Source organism: Serinus canaria, chromosome 25, assembly GCF_022539315.1.
Source record: "Serinus canaria isolate serCan28SL12 chromosome 25, serCan2020, whole genome shotgun sequence".
Classification (NCBI taxonomy): Eukaryota; Metazoa; Chordata; class Aves; order Passeriformes; family Fringillidae; genus Serinus; species Serinus canaria.
Window position 1 is genome coordinate 12145092 of NC_066338.1, and position 18018 is coordinate 12163109.

General features: G+C 50.8%; 1 protein-coding gene across 2 annotated transcripts in view; it reads left to right on the forward strand.

The window, feature by feature from the left end:
* Positions 1–1583: 1583 nt before the first annotated feature.
* The window catches only part of DAP3 (death associated protein 3), a 21016-nt gene continuing 4581 nt past the window's right edge, over positions 1584–18018 (forward strand). Inside the window, exons 1-8 of one of the 2 annotated variants that reach the window (XM_050984915.1) lie at positions 1584–1663; positions 3231–3276; positions 7851–7958; positions 12097–12198; positions 13336–13444; positions 15231–15323; positions 17085–17215; positions 17349–17429. In XM_050984915.1, the coding sequence (XP_050840872.1) occupies positions 3235–3276; positions 7851–7958; positions 12097–12198; positions 13336–13444; positions 15231–15323; positions 17085–17215; positions 17349–17429 (666 nt within the window). In that variant the 5' untranslated portion in view covers positions 1584–1663; positions 3231–3234. Of the gene's footprint in view, positions 1664–1857; positions 1883–3230; positions 3277–7850; positions 7959–12096; positions 12199–13335; positions 13445–15230; positions 15324–17084; positions 17216–17348; positions 17430–18018 lie in introns of those variants that run through there. The other variant, XM_050984916.1, reaches the window with a different exon arrangement.

Genomic DNA, 18018 nt, shown 5'->3' on the forward strand with positions numbered 1-18018 from the left:
AATTCCTTCCTAATACCTGACCTAACTTCTCCCTCTGTCAATTTGTACCCATCACCCCTCGTCCTCTCACTACAGTTCCTGATGAAGAGTCCCTCTCCATCTCCCTGGAGCTCCTTTTAGACCCTGCTCTTCTCCAGACTGAATATTCCCAGCTCTCCCACCCTTTTCGTGACGTTGTTGTCCCCACTGGACCTCCCGCAACAATTCCACACCCTTGGTATTTTGGGAATGATGCTCACAATATCTGATGGGAATTACTACAACCATTTGTAATTGCTGCTAAAAAGTGGTTTAAAACATTGTCTACCAGAAGTAGGAAAAATTAATTTAAAGATTAATTGTATATGCAATATGTATACACAAAACCCAAATGAACAAAATTCCCTGGGACTAAAACACCCACAGCAAAAAGAAACTTGAGGTCTTTGCAGAAGCAGAGATTTAAGTTGTCAATACCTGAAAACCTGGCAATGAAACCACAAACAGCGAATTGCTCTTGCACCACGCATGCAAAATTCAATCCTGAGGATCCAGATGACTCCTCAGCAATGAAAACCAGCCTGTCCCCGAGCCAGCCCTGGGCCCTGGAGGCCAAGAAAATACTGGCCTGGGTGAGGAAGAGCATTCCCAGCAGGTCAGGGAGTGAGCTGGGCAGTGCTGAACCTCTGCAGGGCTGTGCCCAGCTCGGGCACCCTCAGCACAGCAGGGACAGGCAGCTCCTGCAGGGTGACAAAGATGGGCCTGGAGGGTCCCTGCCCAGGAAAGGCTGAGGGGGCTGGGGCTGCTCAGCCTGGAGAGGAGCCCCAGGGAGAGGGCTCAGCCCTGGCTGTGCCTGGGTGTCCCCAGGTGTCCCTGGGTGTCCCTGGGTTTCCATGAGTGTCCCCAGGTGTCTCTGAGTGTCGCTGGGTTTCCATGAGTGTCCCCAGGTGTCCCTGGGTGTCACTGTCTGTTCCTGGGTGTCCCTGGCTGTGCCCAGGTGTCCTTGGGTGTCCCTGGGTGTCTCTGAGTGTCCCCAGATGTCCCTGGGTGTCCCTGTCTGTCTGTTCCAGTCTGTCCCAGTCTGTCCCAGTCTGTCCCTGGGTATCCCTGTCTGTCCATGAGTGTCCCTGGGTGTCCCAGTCTGTCCCCAGATGTCCCTGGGTGTCTCTGGGTATCCCTGTGTGTCCCAGTCTGTCTGTCCTGGTCTGTCCCAGTCTATCCCAGTCTCTTCCTGTCTGTCTGTCCCTGTGTCTGTCTGTCCCAGTGTGCCGAGGTCAGGGCAGCCCCAGGCTCTGCTCCAGGCCCAGCCATGGCCCCAGAGCCACCTGTGCCCACCTGTGCCCTGGGATGGCCCTGTCTGGGGAGCCCAGAGCCACCTGTGCCCACCTGTGCCCTGGGATGGCCCTGCCCGCACAGGGCGGTGCCCCCAGATGTGTCCCCAGATGTGCCCCACAGCTCTCCCTCCCATCCCGGCGCTCTGATTTCATTCGCCCATTTCTGCAAACCTGCCCACAAACCCGAAGGACGAAATCAATTAAACAAATGAACGCCGCTCCTACAGAACCGCCGCCATCGAGGCCACGCCCACAGCCACGCCCACGCGGTCACGCCCTTCAGAACCACGCCTCTTTTGTCCCTCAGCGCTTCCCGTAGCGGCGCCGTCATCGCGGCGGGAGCGGCCCCGGTGAGTGCGGGGGCACCGCGGTGGCACCGCGGGCCCTTCGGTCACACCGCGGCTCCCTCGGGGGCACGGCCGCGCCCTCCCGCTCCCCCCGGGGCCGCCCCAGAACGGCCGAGCCGCTCTGACCCCCGGTGTGACCGGGAATGGGGAACGGAGCCGGGCGGGCGGCACGTGGGGGGCACCGGCGGGGACCGGGCCGCGCTCGGTGCGCGGAGACCGCGGGTTGGTTTTGTTTGATCGGGACAAACGGGGCGTTCTGGCCGCTGTAAATGCCCAGGGTCTGGTGGTAAACCCACGGGAATCCACGCGTGGTGCTCCCGGTGCTCTCCCGCTGCACCGGGGCTGTGCTGGCCCGGCCCCGGTGCGCTCAGGGCCGCGCGTTCCGTCCCTTCCCCCGGGGCTGAGCCCCAAAGCTGCGCTGGTCGTTCAGGGCTTCTGTCAGAATGCTCAAAATTAACCCCAGCTTTTAAAAGGAGTCAGCAGTAAATTTAAAAATAAAATAAAAATCAGCAGGAAATTGAAAAGCACGAACAGAATTCAGGTTTTGTGACTCCTTAATTGCCCTGGCTGTGTCTGGAAATGAACATTTCCCGTCCCTGCTTTCTTTGCAGCCAAAGCTGATGTGCAATCACTGGGATGTGCAGGGTTTCTCAGCAAAGGGTGTAAAATATCCCAAATTCCCTCTTGACTCCTGAAATAGCAGGGCTGGGGGGTTATTTTAACACGTTTATTTCTTTCTTTATTGAGCTGAAGGGATGAAAACTCCAATTTAGTTTAGTTCGGTAACAGCAAATGCTCTTCTGTGCAGGTGAGCCAGCTTTGTTTGGCTCCCCAGGTCCAGCGAGGCAGCAGCTCCTCCTGAGGAATTCAGGGAATTCATTCTCCTTACTGCACACAGGAACTCCCCCAGCATCCCTGCTAGGCAATATAAGCATTTTCTCCTTGGGAGGTTCTGGGGAAAAAGCCCCTGATAAAGGGGATTAAAAAAAAAAAATTAAGATTTTATTTTCCATTAAGCTATTCCATTAAAATGTTAAAATTTAATTTTAACAGATTTTAAAAATTGAATATTTTCATTTAAAACTATTTATAAGTTGTATTTTAATGTCATTGGGCTATTATTATTATTATTAGTAAACAATTCCATTTAAAATGTTAAAATTTAATTTTAACATATTTTAAAAATTGAATATTTTCATGTAAAACTATTTATAATTTTTATTTTAATGTCATTGGGCTATTATTATTATTATTATCAAACTATTCCATTAAAATGTTAAAATTTAATTTTAACATATTTTAAAAATTGAATATTTTCATGTAAAACTATTTATAAATTTGATTTTAATGTCATTGTATTATTATTTATTTTTTTTTTTTAATTATTTAATAATAGTTTTTCTAAGCAAGTGGTGCTGACCACCACTCTGAGTCCCTGCAGAGCTCTGACACTTGCTCTCAATTATTTCTGTGCTTTGTCATGAAGGTCTTTCAACACAAAATTCTCTCTCAGCATAAAATAATCCGGCATAATAAAAAAAAATTAAAATATCCACTTTTGCTCCTGCAGGAAAATGCTGAGGAGCCTGAGAGGACTCGTGTGCCGTTCTCTGAAGGTGAGTCCTGCTGGAGCCTGGTGCTCTTTCTGATATTTTGATTTTCCTGTGGCCTGGAGTGACAATTTTCAGCCCTAAAAAAGGAGTGAACTGAGGAAAGGGCAGATCCAGCATTCCCCCATTTCCCTGGGGGCAGAGGGAGCCTGGCTGCAGTCAGGGCTCTGAAACCCTGCCCCTTCCATTCCCGTGTTCCTCAGCAATCAGGGATTACTCCCCCTGCTCTGCACGGCTGGGATGTGCAGGGGAGCAGCCCACCAGCCTTGCACAGGTGCTGCTGGCAGGAGTTTTGCCCAAAACCCCAGAATTGTGGCATAGCCCGAGCTGGAAGGATCATGGCAGCAATCCCCCCTGTGCTGGGAGCCCCTGGCAGCCTTGGGGCTGTGCCCAGCACTCTCTGGGAGGAGAATCTTTGATTTTATTTTCATTTTCTGAGCCAAACCTGGCTTGGTGCTGGGGGTGGGTGTGGTGCCACACTCTGTGCCACCCAAGAGCCTCCTTTAGCCCGGAACAGCAGCAGGAGCTCGTGGAGCAGGTCTGGAGTGGATTCCTGATGGAGCAGGGTTCCAGCTGTGTGGTCTGCTGCCTTTTCCAGCTGTTCCCCTCCAGAGCAGGCACCTGGTGCAGCTCTGGCTGGGCAGTGCTTCCCTTCCTGGGCAGGCTGTGGGAGCAGCCCGGGATCCCCGGGGATCCCTGGGACAATGGGAACAGCCCGGGATCCCCAGGGATCCCTGGGACATTGGGAACAGCCTGGGATCCCTGGGACATGGGGAACGGCCTGGAGATCCCTGGGACATTGGGAACAGCCCAGAGATCCCTGGGGCATTGGGAACAGCCTGGGATCCCTGGGACATTGGGAACAGCCTGGGATCCCTGGGACATGGGGAACAGCCCGGGATCCCTGGGACATTGGGAACAGCCCAGAGATCCCTGGGGATCCCTGGGACAATGGGAACAGCCCAGAGATCCCTGGGACATTGGGAACAGCCCGGGATCCCTGGGACATTGGGAACAGCCCGGGATCCCTGGGACAATGGGAACAGCCCAGGATCCCTGGGACATGGGGAACAGCCTGGGATCCCTGGGACATTGGGAACAGCCTGGGATCCCTGGGACATGGGGAACAGCCCGGGATCCCTGGGACAATGGGAACAGCCCGAGATCCCTGGGACATTGGGAACAGCCAGGGATCCCCAGGGATCCCTGGGACATTGGGAACAGCCCGGGATCCCTGGGACATTGGGAACAGCCCGGGATCCCTGGGACATGGGGAACAGTCCGGGATCCCTGGGACATTGGGAACAGCCCTGGATCCCTGGGACATGGGGAACAGCTCGGGATTCCCGGGAAGGTGCGGGAACAGCTCGGGATTCCCGGGAAGATGCGGGAACAGCTCGGGATCCCCGGGAAGGTGCGGGAACAGCTCGGGATTCCCGGGAAGGTGCGGGAACAGCTCGGGATTCCCGGGAAGATGCGGGAACAGCTCGGGATTCCCGGGAAGATGCGGGAACAGCTCGGGATTCCCGGGAAGGTGCGGGAACAGCTCGGGATTCCCGGGAAGGTGCGGGAACAGCTCGGGATTCCCGGGAAGGTGCGGGAACAGCTCGGGATTCCCGGGAAGGTGCGGGAACAGCTCGGGATGCCCGGGAAGGTGCGGGAACAGCTCGGGATTCCCGGGAAGGTGCGGGAACAGCTCGGGATTCCCGGGAAGGTGCGGGAACAGCTCGGGATTCCCGGGAAGGTGCGGGAACAGCTCCACCTCCCGGCTCGGCACTCCAGGTTCATCTCGGGCACCACGTGATGATTTCGCTGCCATTTCAGGGATCCCGGAGAGGCGGCTCCGGTCCTTTGGCAGATGGGAAAACAGCCCCAGATCCGCTCCTCGCTCCGGGGACACGGAGATGGAGCGGCCGTGGGGATGGGGATGGGCTGGGGGTGGCTGTGCAGGGCTCTGTGGATGTTCCTGGAGTTCCAGAGCTCAGGGATGAGCTGGGGGTGGCTGTGCAGGGCTCTGTGGGTGTTCCTGGAGTTCCAGAGCCCAGGGATGGGCTGGGGGTGGCTGTGCAGGGCTCTGTGGATGTTCCTGGATTTCCAATTCCCAGGGATGGGCTGGGGGTGGCTGTGCAGGGCTCTGTGGGTGTTCCTGGAGTTCCAGAGCCCAGGGATGGGCTGGGGGTGGCTGTGCAGGGCTCTGTGGGTGTTCCTGGAGTTCCAGAGCCCAGGGGTGGCTGTACAGGGTTGTCTGGATGTTCCTGGAGTTCCAGAGCTCAGGGATGGGCTGGGGGTGGCTGTGCAGGGCTCTGTGGGTGTTCCTGGAGTTCCAGAGCTCAGGGATGAGCTGGGGGTGGCTGTGCAGGGCTCTGTGGATGTTCCTGGAGTTCCAGAGCCCAGGGATGGGCTGGGGGTGGCTGTGCAGGGCTCTGTGGGTGTTCCTGGAGTTCCAGAGCTCAGGGATGGGCTGGGGGTGGCTGTGCAGGGCTCTGTGGGTGTTCCTGGAGTTCCAGAGCTCAGGGATGGGCTGGGGGTGGCTGTGCAGGGCTCTGTGGATGTTCCTGGAGTTCCAGAGCCCAGGGATGTGCTGGGGGTGGCTGTGCAGGGCTCTGTGGATGTTCCTGGAGTTCCAGTTCCCAGGGGTGGCTGTACAGGGTTGTCTGGATGTTCCTGGAGTTCCAGAGCTCAGGGATGGGCTGGGGGTGGCTGTGCAGGGCTCTGTGGGTGTTCCTGGAGTTCCAGAGCCCAGGGATGTGCTGGGGGTGGCTGTGCAGGGATCTGTGGGTGTTCCTGGAGTTCCAGAGCCCAGGGGTGGCTGTACAGGGTTGTCTGGATGTTCCTGGAGTTCCAGAGCTCAGGGATGGATGCTGAGCTTTTGTTCATGAGGAAGGACCGAGCTCCTTGCTGCTCTAAACTCAGTATATAATTTCAATATATAACCTCAGGGTGTAAAATGCTGCAGCAGGGCTGTCCTGAGCCGTCTGTGGGCAGTTTGAATTGTGGATTTTGTAAATGGAAATTTTTTGGTGTAGTTTAAGTCTGTGTCTCAGGGCACCACTCACTGCCTGTGTTGATTTTGTAGCACCTCAGGCTGGAGAAATTCCCTCTCCAGTGCCTGGGAGCTGCTGCCACACCCACAGCCCGCAGGGCCAAACTTCCAAAGTGCCCAAAGTTTAATTTAAACCCTAATTACAGTGCCCTAGAAGTGGTTTTTAGCTTATCAACTTTAACTACACTGTGTTGTAAAGAGTTTAAAACAATCATCTAAAATTTCCCCTGGTGAGTCTTAATGCAATGAATTTTTCATAGTTGTGTTTCTCCAAAGTATTTAATCTTATTTGCAAAGCCATCTTTTAAAACTTATTTCTGGTTTAGAAATAATAGAACTTATTTCTGGCTTAGTTTCTCACTCAGCAGTGTCTGTCCTGTTCCATAACATTTCTAAATCAGCATTTCTTAGCCTGTATTTGTGTGTAAACTTTGAGATATGTGAACCTCCTGTCAGGTTTTAAGAATTTTCTAATTACAAATCATTGTAAACATAAAAATAATGTTTAACATTACAGAGCAGTTTCTATTTTAACATTATCACCTAAAAATTTATTTAACACACTACTTAAGAACATTAATAAATGTTTATTTTTATGTTTACAGGTATTATATTAATGTTTAACATTACAGCACAGTTTCTATTTTAACATTATCACCTAAAAATTTATTTACCACACTACTAAAGAGCATTAATACATGATTATATTAAACATGTATTAATGTTCTTGTAAACATAAAAATAATGTTTAACATTACAGCAGTTTCTATTTTAACTTTATAACCTAAAATTTATTTAGCACACTACTTGAGGACATTAATACATGTTTAATATAATCCATGTAAACATAAAAATAATGTTTAACATTATACATTGTTTCTATTTTAACTTTATAACCTAAACATTTATTTAGCACACTACTGAAGAACATTAATAAATATAATACCTGTAATATAATTTTTAATATAATTAATATAATGTTTAATATAATACCTGTAAAAATAAAAATGTTTAACATTACAGCACAGTTTCTATTTTAACTTTATAACCTAAAAATTTATTTAACACACTACTTAAGAACATTAATACATGTTTAATATAATACCTGTAAACATAAAATAATGTTTAACATTACAGCACAGTTTCTATTTTAACTTTATTACCTAAAACTACATTTAACACACTACTTAATTAATACATGTTTAATATAATCCCTGTAAACATAAAAACAATGTTTAACATTACAGCACAGTTTCTATTTTAACTTTATAACCTAAAACTACATTTACCACACTACTTAAGAACATTCATACATGTTTAATATAATACCTGTAAACATAAAAATAATGTTTAACATTACAGACAGTTTCTATTTTAACTTTATAACCTTAAACTTTATTTACCACTCTACTTAAGAACATTAATACAGAAAATTACTTCAGAAAATTACTTTAAAAATGAATAAAAAGTTCCTGATGTTCTCCCAAAGACCTGAAATGTTCATTTTAATGTGTTTCCCACCCTGCTGTCCCCTCAGCTGCACGGTGGCCGTGCCCTGCCCAGGGCTGGCCTGAGCTCTGTGCCCAGCCAGGATGTCCCAGCAGGGACAGCGCCAGGGATTTTCCACACCAGCGAGAGCGACCCGGTGAGTGACGGCCACCAGGGCCACCCTGCTGCCACCACTGTCCCCTGCTGCCACCAGGGCCACCCTGCTGCCACCAGTGTCCCCTGCTGCCACCAGTGTCCCCTGCTTCCACCAGGGCCACCCTGCCCTGCCACCAGTGTCCCCTGGCTGTGAGGGGGATAAAAACCCCACCCCAGATGAGCTCAGCCCAGCTCTGAGCACCCCAGCTCCAGCCTGACACCGTCTGTCTGTCTGCCTGTCTGCCTGTCTCTCTGTCTGCTTGTCTCTCTGTCTGTCTGCCTGTCTCTCTGTCTGCCTGTCTCTCTGTCTGCTTTCTCTGTCTGCTGCCTGTCTCTCTGTCTCTCTGTCTGTCTGCCTGTCTCTCTCTGTCTGCCTGTCTCTCTGTCTGTCTGCCTGTCTCTCTGTCTGTCTGCCTGTCTCTCTGTCTGCCTGTCCCTCCGTCTGTCTGTCTCTCTGTCTGTCTGCCTGTCTCTCTGTCTGCCTGTCTCTCTCTCTGTCTGCCTGTCCCTCCGTCTGTCTGTCTCTCTCTCTGTCTGCCTGTCTCTCTCTCTGTCTGCCTGTCTCTCTGTCTGTCTGCTTGTCCCTCTGTCTGCCTGTCTCTCTGTCTGCCTGTCTCTCTGTCTGTCTCTCTCTCTGTCTGCCTGTCTCTCTGTCTGCCTGTCTCTCTGTCTGCCTGTCTCTCTCTCTGTCTGCCTGTCTCTCTGTCTGCCTGTCTCTCTGTCTGCCTGTCTCTCTGTCTGCCTGTCTCTCTGTCTGCCTGTCCCTCCGTCTGCCTGTCTCTCTGTCTGTCTGCCTGTCTGTCTGCCTGTCTCTCTGTCTCTCTGCCTGTCCCTCCGTCTGTCTGTCTCTGTCTGTCTGCCTGTCTCTCTGTCTGCTTGTCTCTCTGTCTGCCTGTCTCTCTCTCTGTCTGCCTGTCCCTCCGTCTGTCTGTCTCTCTGTCTGGAGCACAGAACGAGGGCAGGGAATGAACGGGAGGAGCCCTCCAGGTCCTTTTTGCTGCTGCTGTGTCATTGGAGCCTCTCGGGTTCCTCCGGGGTCTCCATGGCAACGGCAGCAGGATGCTCTGCCACGTGACCCCGCCGTGTCTCCACCAGATGGCCACCATTGTCCCCACTGTCCTGGGCCTGCTTTGGGGTTGCCAGGCAACCAGCACTGGCATCCTGGCTGGTCCCTGACCTTGGCCAGCTCAGCCTGCCCGGGGCCCCCCAGCTCCTGCACAGTCCCGTGGCAATGGGGCTGACAGAGCCACTGAACCCCACTTTTCCAGCTGAGTTTGTCCTACCCTGCCATCAGCAAAGCTCCAGGTGATCCAGGTGGGGATAAATGACCCACCTGGGGTAGGAGAGTGCAGGAATTTGCCCAAAGTCGATGAAGCTGAGGATGGAAAAGGGCTCTGGAGTCCTTCCCTGGTGCAGAACCTCGGGTGCTGTGTGCAGCACGTGCAGGAGAAGCCACAGGCTGAAACAAGCTTGGGAAAAAGAAGTTTTTCACCCTCCTTTTGAACACCAGGGTTTAACATTTCCCCCCTGTTGTGAGGATTTCCTGACCAGTGAACCCTCCCCAGGTTTGGCAGCTCCAGCAGCCCAGCCCTTTGCTGAAGTTCCCAAATTTCCTAGAAATCATTCCTGGGATCAGGAATTCCTCAAATCCTGCAGCTGTGCCGAGGTCAAGCACAGAGTGCAGGACAGCCTGGCCTGTCCTGGGTGTCCCAGGGAGGGGTGGAAGGGGCAGAAGGTGACAGCAGAGATGCATTTTGTGCTGAAAGGCTGCACATCTGTCCTGAAGAAGGGAATCCTGAAAATTCATGGATATGCACCAGAGCTTCCAGCAGTGCTCCAGGAAGAGCCCAGCAAGAACTGGGAAAAGCCAAATATTCCTGGCCAGGCAGGCAGAAGAAACCTGCACACAAAAATGCTGGCACCTAAAATCAAGAAAAGGAGGAAATTATTGTATTTGGTGTTTGCATGGCAGTTTTTAAATACAACAGGAATCAAGAGGAGGAAATCCATGGGGGGAAAAAATGCAGAAAGCAGAGCAGGACAAGATCTGAGCTTCAAAGATTAACACAAACCTGCTAAAAATCACCCAGGGAAGGCTGCAGAGGAGTCTCTGATGAGACAAGACACAAAAAAGCATGATTTGAGCAAGAGGAAATAAGTGCTTTGGCAGGAAAAGAGAATAATGAAGGGGAAAAGCAGGCAAAATTAAAATTAAATTCTCAGTGACAACAGCTTCTCAGTGTCATTGTGAGACCTGCAGGGTGAACACCACAAATAAATGCACCAGAAATAAATGCAGCAGGATCCAAACTGAGGTCACCACAAGGGACTGGGAATTATCACCCTGGAAAAGAAATTAAAGAGTTTTTGCACCTCCAGCCCCAGTGACCAAATGGGAATCACTGCTGGGAGGCTGAAAACATCCTTGTGTCCCAGGAGGAAGTGACAGTGCCAGCAGCAGGGACCCAGAGGGTGCCACACCTGTGCCAAGGTGTGGGGAGGTCGATCCGTGGTGTCCCCAGCTCACCACAGGTTGGGCACGAGCTCAGGGAGTCCCTTCCCTGCTTGGTGCCAGGTGGGATCTCCTTTCTCTCCCCTGGAGATGCCAGGCAGTGCCAGCCGTGTCCTCACCCCACAGCTCCTGCTCTGTTCCTTTTGTTGTTACTCCTCTTGCTCTGCCCCAGGGAGAGGACATGGCCTGAGACTGGGCATGGCCTGCCTGTGCCACCCTGCCTGTGCCACCCTGCCAGGCCACCCGTGTCCAGGACAGGCACCACCCAGTGCCAGCTGCCCTTGTCCCTGCCAGGGTGCCAATTGCCCTTTCCAGGGTCCCAATTCCCCTTTCTCAGATGCCAATTCCCCTTTCCAGGTGCCAACTGCCCTCTCTCAGATGCCAATTCCCCTTTCCCAGATGCCAGTTCCCCTTTCCCAGATGCCAATTCCCCTTTCCAGGTGCCAGCTGCCCTTTCCCTGATGCCAACTGCTCTTTCCCAGATGCCAATTGCCCTTTTCTCTTCCAGGGTGCCAATTGCCCTTTCCAGGGTCCCCATTCCCCTCTCCCAGATGCCAGTTGCCAATTCCAGATGCCAGTTCCCTTTTCCCAGATGCCAATTGCCCTTTCCCAGATGCCAACTGCCCTTTTCTCTTTCAGAGTCCCAATTCCCCTTTCCCAGTTGCCAGCTGCCCTTTCCCAGATGCCAGTTCCCCTCTCCCAGATGCCAATACCCCTCTCCCAGGTGCCAGCTGCCCTTTCCCAAGTGCCAGCTGCCCTTCCCAGATGCCAATCCCTCTCCCAGATGCCAATCCCTCTCCCAGGTGCCACTGCCCTCTCCAGAGCCAATCCCCTCTCCCAGATGCCATCCCTCTCCCAGATTGCCAGCTGCCCTCTCCCAGATGCCAGTGTCCCTCCCCGATGCCAATCCCTCTCCAGGTGCCACTGCCCTCTCCCAGGGCCCCTTCCCATCCTCCCCCAGGGCCAGTCCCTCTCCCAGGTTGCCAGCTGGCCCCCTCTCCCAATGCCAGTGCCCTCTCCCAGTGCACTGCCCTCTCCCAGGTGCCAGCTCCCGTCCCAGGTGCCAGCTGCCCTTCCCAGATGCCAATCCCTCTCCCAGGTGCCAGCTGCCCTTCCCAGATGCCAGTCCCTCTCCCAGGTGCCAGCTGCCCCTCTCCCAGATGCCAGTCCCTGTCCCAGGTGCCAGCTGCCCCTCTCCCAGATGCCAATCCCTCTCCCAGATGCCAATCCCTCTCCCAAGTGCCAGCTGCCCTTTCCCAGATGCCAGTCCCTCTCCCAGATGCCAATCCCTCTCCCAGTGCCAGCTGCCCTCTCCCAAGTGCCAGCTGCCCCTCTCCCAGATGCCAGTCCCTCTCCCAGGTGCCAGCTGCCCCTCTCCCAGATGCCAGTCCCTGTCCCAGGTGCCAGCTGCCCCTCTCCCAGATGCCAGTCCCTCTCCCAAGTGCCAGCTGCCCCTCTCCCAGATGCCAGTCCCTGTCCCAGATGCCAATCCCTCTCCCAGATGCCAGCTGCCCTCTCCCAGGTGCCAGCTGCCCCTCCCAGGTGCCAGTCCCTGTCCCAGGTGCCAGCTGCCCCTCTCCCAGATGCCAGTCCCTGTCCCAGGTGCCAGCTGCCCCTTCTCTTGCAGGCCAGGCACTCGGAGCAGCACGAGGGCCGTCTGTACAGCATCCCCCTGGAGGAGCTGAGGGCTGTGTTCCCCCAGGGGCTGCCCCATCGCTTCCAGCAGCAGGTACTGCCCTCAGGCTGCCCAGGGGGGCACTGCCCTGCACCCCTGGCAGTGCCCAGGGCCAGCCTGGGGGGGGTTGGAGCACCCTGGGCTGGTGGGATGGACCCGAAGGTGCCACCCAGCCCAAACCATGGCATGGCTGAGTGGGCAGAGCCAGATCCACTGGGGACTGGGGGGTTCTCCTGGTGGGATCAGAGAGAGCAGGAATTCCCTGTCCTGGGGTGTTTGCAGCATCCAAAAGAGAGGAGAAAACCACCCAGAGCAGCAGCAGAAGAGTTTGAGGGGTCCCCCTTGGGCACCTTTCATTGAGGGGTTCTCATCTGTAACATCCAAGTACAAAATGAATCACAGAAATATTTTCTAAATGAATTCTAGAAATATTTTCTAAATGAATCACAGAAATATTTTCTAAATGAATTCCAGAAATATTTTCTAAATGAATCACAGAAATATTTTTTAAATGAATTCCTGAAATATTTTCTAAATGAATCACAGAAATATTTTCTAAATGAATTCCAGAAATATTTTCTAAATAAATTCCAGAAATATTTTCTAAATGAATTCCAGAAATAATTTCTAAATGAATTCCGCAAATAATTTCTAAAGCTGGGGGTGCTGGGAGCCTGCAGGCAGGTTGGGAGCAGGGCTGGGGCCAGGTTGGTGCCAGGGCTGGGGCCAGGTTGGTGCCAGGGCTGGGGCCAGGTTGGTGACAGGGCTGGGGCCAGGTTGGTGCCAGGGCTGGGGCCAGGTTGGTGACAGGGCTCCTTTCCAGGAGCAGGGCTGGGGCCAGGTTGGTGACAGGGCTCCTTTCCAGGAGCAGGGCTGGGGCCAGGTTGGTGACAGGGCTCCTTTCCAGGAGCAGGGCTGGGGCCAGGTTGGTGACAGGGCTGGGGCCAGGTTGGTGACAGGGCTGGGGCCAGGTTGGTGACAGGGCTCCTTTCAGGAGCGGCTGGGCAGGTTGGTGACAGGGCTGGGGCCAGGTTGGTGACAGGGCTGGGGCCAGGTTGGTGACAGGGCTCCTTCCCAGGTGACAGGGCTGGGGCCAGGTTGGTGACAGGGCTGGGGCCAGGTTGGTGACAGGGCTGGGGCCAGGTTGGTGACAGGGCTGGGGCCAGGTTGGTGACAGGGCTCCTTTCCCAGGTCCAGACCTTTAACGAGGCGCGGCTGATGGTGCGGAGGCCGGCGCTGGAGATCCTGGCCTGCCTGAAGGGCTCCAACTTTGCCCACCCTGCTGTCAGATATGTGATCTGTATCCTTCACCTGGAGGGGGAGAAACACCAGGAATTCCTGCAGGGACAGGGTGGTGGTGGGCCTGAGCTGCTCCAGTCTCCAGGAGGTGGAGATGAAAATGAAAAATCATTCCTGTGATTTTCATCTGTGACTTCCAAGCACAAAATGAATTCCTGTCACTGACAGGTTCTAGAAAAATCCTTTCCTTAGGAATTGTTCCTCCTGAGGAGCTGAGAGGCCTCAGGAACAAAATGCAAACAATTCTTATCTGCTGCTGGGGGATGCAACAGCAATCTGGGATTGGTCTCATGTGATTGTTTTTAATTAATGGCCAATTCATTGATTGGTCTCATGGAATTGTTTTTAATAATGGCCAATCCCAGTCCAGCTGTCCAGGCTGTCTCAGTCAGTCCCAGCCTTTGTTATTCATTCCTTTTCTATTCTTAGCCAGCCTTCTGCTGAAATCCTTTCTTTTGTTCTTTTGGTATAGTTTTAATATAATATAGATCATAAAATCATAAACCAAACCTTCTGAGCATGGAGTCAGGACTCTCATCTCTTCCCTCATCCTGTGAACATTGTCACAAATTACAGAAATATTTTGTAAATGAATTTTAGAAATATTTTTTGAATGAATTACAGAAATACTTTCTATATGAATTACAGGAATATTTTGTAAATGAATTTCAGAAATATTTTCTAAAGGAATTACAGAATTATTTTGTAAATGAATTACAGAAATATTTTGTGAATGAATTTCAGAAATATTTCTAAAGGAATTACAGAATTATTTTGTAAATGAATTACAGAATATTTTGTGAATGAATTCGGAAATATATTCTAAAGGAATTACAGAATATTTTCTGAATGAATTTTAGAATATTTTCTGTATGAATTACGGAAATATTTTCTAAATGAATTTACTAGAATATGTTTTCTGAATGAATTACAGAAATATTTTCTGAATGAATTACAGAAATATTTTCTAATGAATTACAGAAATATTTTTAATGAATTCCAGAAATATTTTCTGATTGAATTCCAGAAATATTTTCTATTGAATTCCAGAAATATTTTCTGAATGAATTTCAGGAATATTTTCTGAATGAATTTCAGGAATATTTTCTAAATGAAATTTCAAGAACTATTTTCTGAATGAATTACAGAAATATCTTCTAAATAAATTACAGAAATATTTTCTATATGAATTTCAGGAATATTTTCTATATGAATTTCAGGAATATTTTCTATATGAATTACAGGAATATTTTCTATATGAATTACAGAATCTTTCTAAATGAATTACGATTTCTGAATGAATTTCAGAATATTTTCTGAATTAATTCCAGAACTATTTTCTATATGAATTCCAGAACTATTTTCTGAATGAATGTCAGGAATATTTTCTGAATGAATTCCAGAAATCTTTTCCATGGCTGTGCTGTAGCTGAGGCACAGCCAAGGCCCAGCAATGCTCTCCATGTTCAGAAGGTTTCACAGCTGGTTTTATTCTGCCATTCCTGCCTTTACCCATCCCTGGGCTCTGGGCACTTCAGGGAGCTCAGAGCTTGGATTCTTTCCTTATTCCTGCTCCTGGCACAGAGCTTCAGACAGGGGCAGCACAGGGGGCAGGGGCTCCTCAGCCCTGCCCAGCAGGGTGGGCACAGGCACAAGGAGCTCCTGGCTCTGCTGGGTGAAATGCCAGCCTTGCCTTGGCAGCCCTGGGCTCCCTTCCTGCCCTGCTGGGCAATCCCAGCCAAGCACAAACTGAAATGGTGTCTCAGACTTTCCTTGACAGCCTGGAGATGGGGAGAGAGGAACAGGCAAGACCCTGACCCTGTGCCACGTGGTTCACTACTGCTCCAGGCAGGGCTGGCTGGTGCTGCACGTCCCAGATGGTGAGAAAAGCAGGGCTGGCACCACAGCCAACACCAAAAGGAGCTGGGGGACATCCCACACAACCTACCCTTGTTTGTCCATAGTGGAAACACAAAACATAAACCACAAAACATAAAACACAAAAAACCCCAAATAAAACAGAGCATAATCAGTTATTTTCACTGCTCACACATCCTTTGGGCCAGTTTGGTTTTCTCCATTGTTAATGAGCATGGGAAGAGATTGTTTGGGAGCTGTAGGACATCCCACCACAATCTATCCTTGTTTTTCCATAGTGGAAACATAAAACACAAAATATAAAACACAACTAATTATGCTCTGTTTTATTTGGGGTTTTTTCATTTTCACTGCTCACACATCCTTTGGACCAGTTTGGTTTTCTCCCATTGATAACAAGCATGGGAAGAGATTGTTTGGGGTCTGTAGGACATCCCACACAACCTACCCTTGTTGTTCCATAGTGGAAACACAAAACATAAACCACAAAACGTAAAACACAAAAAATCCCAAATAAAGTAGAGCATAATTAGTTATTTTCACCTGCTCACACATCCTTTGGGCCAGTTTGGTTTTCTCCCATGAGCATGGGAAGAGATTGTTTGGGAGCTGTAGGATATCCCACACAACCTACCCTTGTTTGTCCATAGTAGAAAAGGCTCATAAATCACAAAACCCCAAATAAAGTAGAGCATAATCAGTTATTTTCACTTCTCACACATCCTTTGGACCAGTTTGGTTTTCTCCATTGATAACAAGCATGGGAAGAGATTGTTTGGGGTCTGTAGAACATCCCACACAACCTACCCTTGTTGTTCCATAGTGGAAACACAAAACATAAACCACAAAACGTAAAACACAAAAAATCCCAAATAAAGTAGAGCATAATTAGTTATTTTCACTGCTCACACATCCTTTGGGCCAGTTTGGTTTTCTCCATTGCTAACAAGCATGGAAGGAGATTGGGAGCTGTAGGATATCCCACACAACCTACCCTTGTTTGTCCATAGTGGAAAAGGCTCATAAATCACAAAACCCCAGATAAAACAGAGCCTAATTAGTTATTTTCACCTGCTCACACATCCTGTGAGCCAGTTTGGTTTTCTCCATTGTTAACAAGCATGGGAAGAGATTTTGGGGTAAGTTTGGGGTCTGTGTGGCCTCCTCTGATCCTGAAGGAGCAGGAAGGATGTTCTGGTTCTCCAGGAAGGATGGAGCTGCATCCAGCCCTGGGGTCCCAGAGGATGACCCTGTGGGAATGAATCCAGAGGATTCCAAGGTGGTCAGAGGGATCAGGGGGGCAGCTCTGCTCTGAGGAGAGAGTTGGGATTGCTCAGCCTGGAGAAGGAAAGGCTCTGGGTTTATCTGACTGTGACCTTCCAGGACCTAACGGGACTGCAAGAAAAATGGAGAGAGGATGTTTGCAAGGGATTGGAGGGACAGGACAGGGGGGATGGTGGATGGGATGTTGGGAAGTTCCTCCCTGGGAGGGTGGGGAGGCCCTGAACAGCTGGGGCTGCCCCTGGATCCCTGGCAGTGCCCAGGCCAGGTTGGAGCAGCCTGGGACAGGGGAAGGTGTCCCTGCCATGGCAGGGGTGGCACTGGTTGATCTTTAAGGTCCCTCCCAAGCCAAACCATCCCATGATTCTGTGACTTTCCTGACCAGAGCTGCAGAATAAGGACAAGCAGCCCAAACACCCCCACCATCCCCACCTCCTGAGTAAAAAAAAACCCAAAAAATTCAAGTTTTATTTTGCTGACAGCTCATCTCTGGGTGAAGAACTGCAAGGAGCTCTTTCAGTCTTCCTACAACAAAGCCAGGCTGGATCAGCCTCTGCAGGCCTCTGTGTGGCTCAAGAACTTCAAAACCTCCAATGAACGTTTCCTGGAAGAGGTTTGTGGCTGCAAACCCCCTGTCCTGTGCTGGTTTCCAGCCCTTTGGATCCCTCTGTGGGGCTGCCTGGTGGGGGATGCTTCTCCCAGATTCTTCATTTGCCCCCAATCTCATCAGAGTTTTCTTCCCACAGATAAAAACACAAAAAAAATACATCTGGGGCAGAAGAGAGAGCACAGAGGAGGGCAGACCTTTGAGGGAAGTGGTGGAGCAGGTAAGGAGCAAGGAGTGCTGCTGGTGTGGTCTCACCTTGTGCCAGAGGGGCAGATTGCTCCTAAAGGTCCTGGCAAGCAGAAGGTGTCTCCCTGTCAGCACAAGATGATGTGGTGGATCTGTAACAAACATTATACTGAGGATTTGGATAGAAAACCAAGTTAGAATTAAAATTCCCATGTTGTGATGCTCAGACTGCTTTGGGAGAGGTTGGTGAGGTCAGTTTGCCTTCCCCTGGAGGGGCTGCCCAAAAGTCACCCCCTAGCTAGAAATTGTCTTGGTTTGAACAGCCAGGTGTGTGCTGAGGAGGGCAGGAGCCTCCCCTGGAATGGAAAATGTAAAACCCTTCCCTCTGAATTGTCGTAGTTTTGAAATTAGGGGCACTCAGGGAAAGCTATGGGAGCAGGAATAACAGTTCTTTAGTAGGAAAAAGAAAAATACAAATGGAATAGTTCAAAAAAAGAGAAAAAAAACCCTGACAGAGTCAGAGCAGGCCCTGCCCACTGTGTGTCAGGGTGGTGGCACAGTCCCATCCCAGGGGGCTCAGGGTGGTGGCACAGTCCCATCCCAGGGTGGCTCAGGGTGGTGGC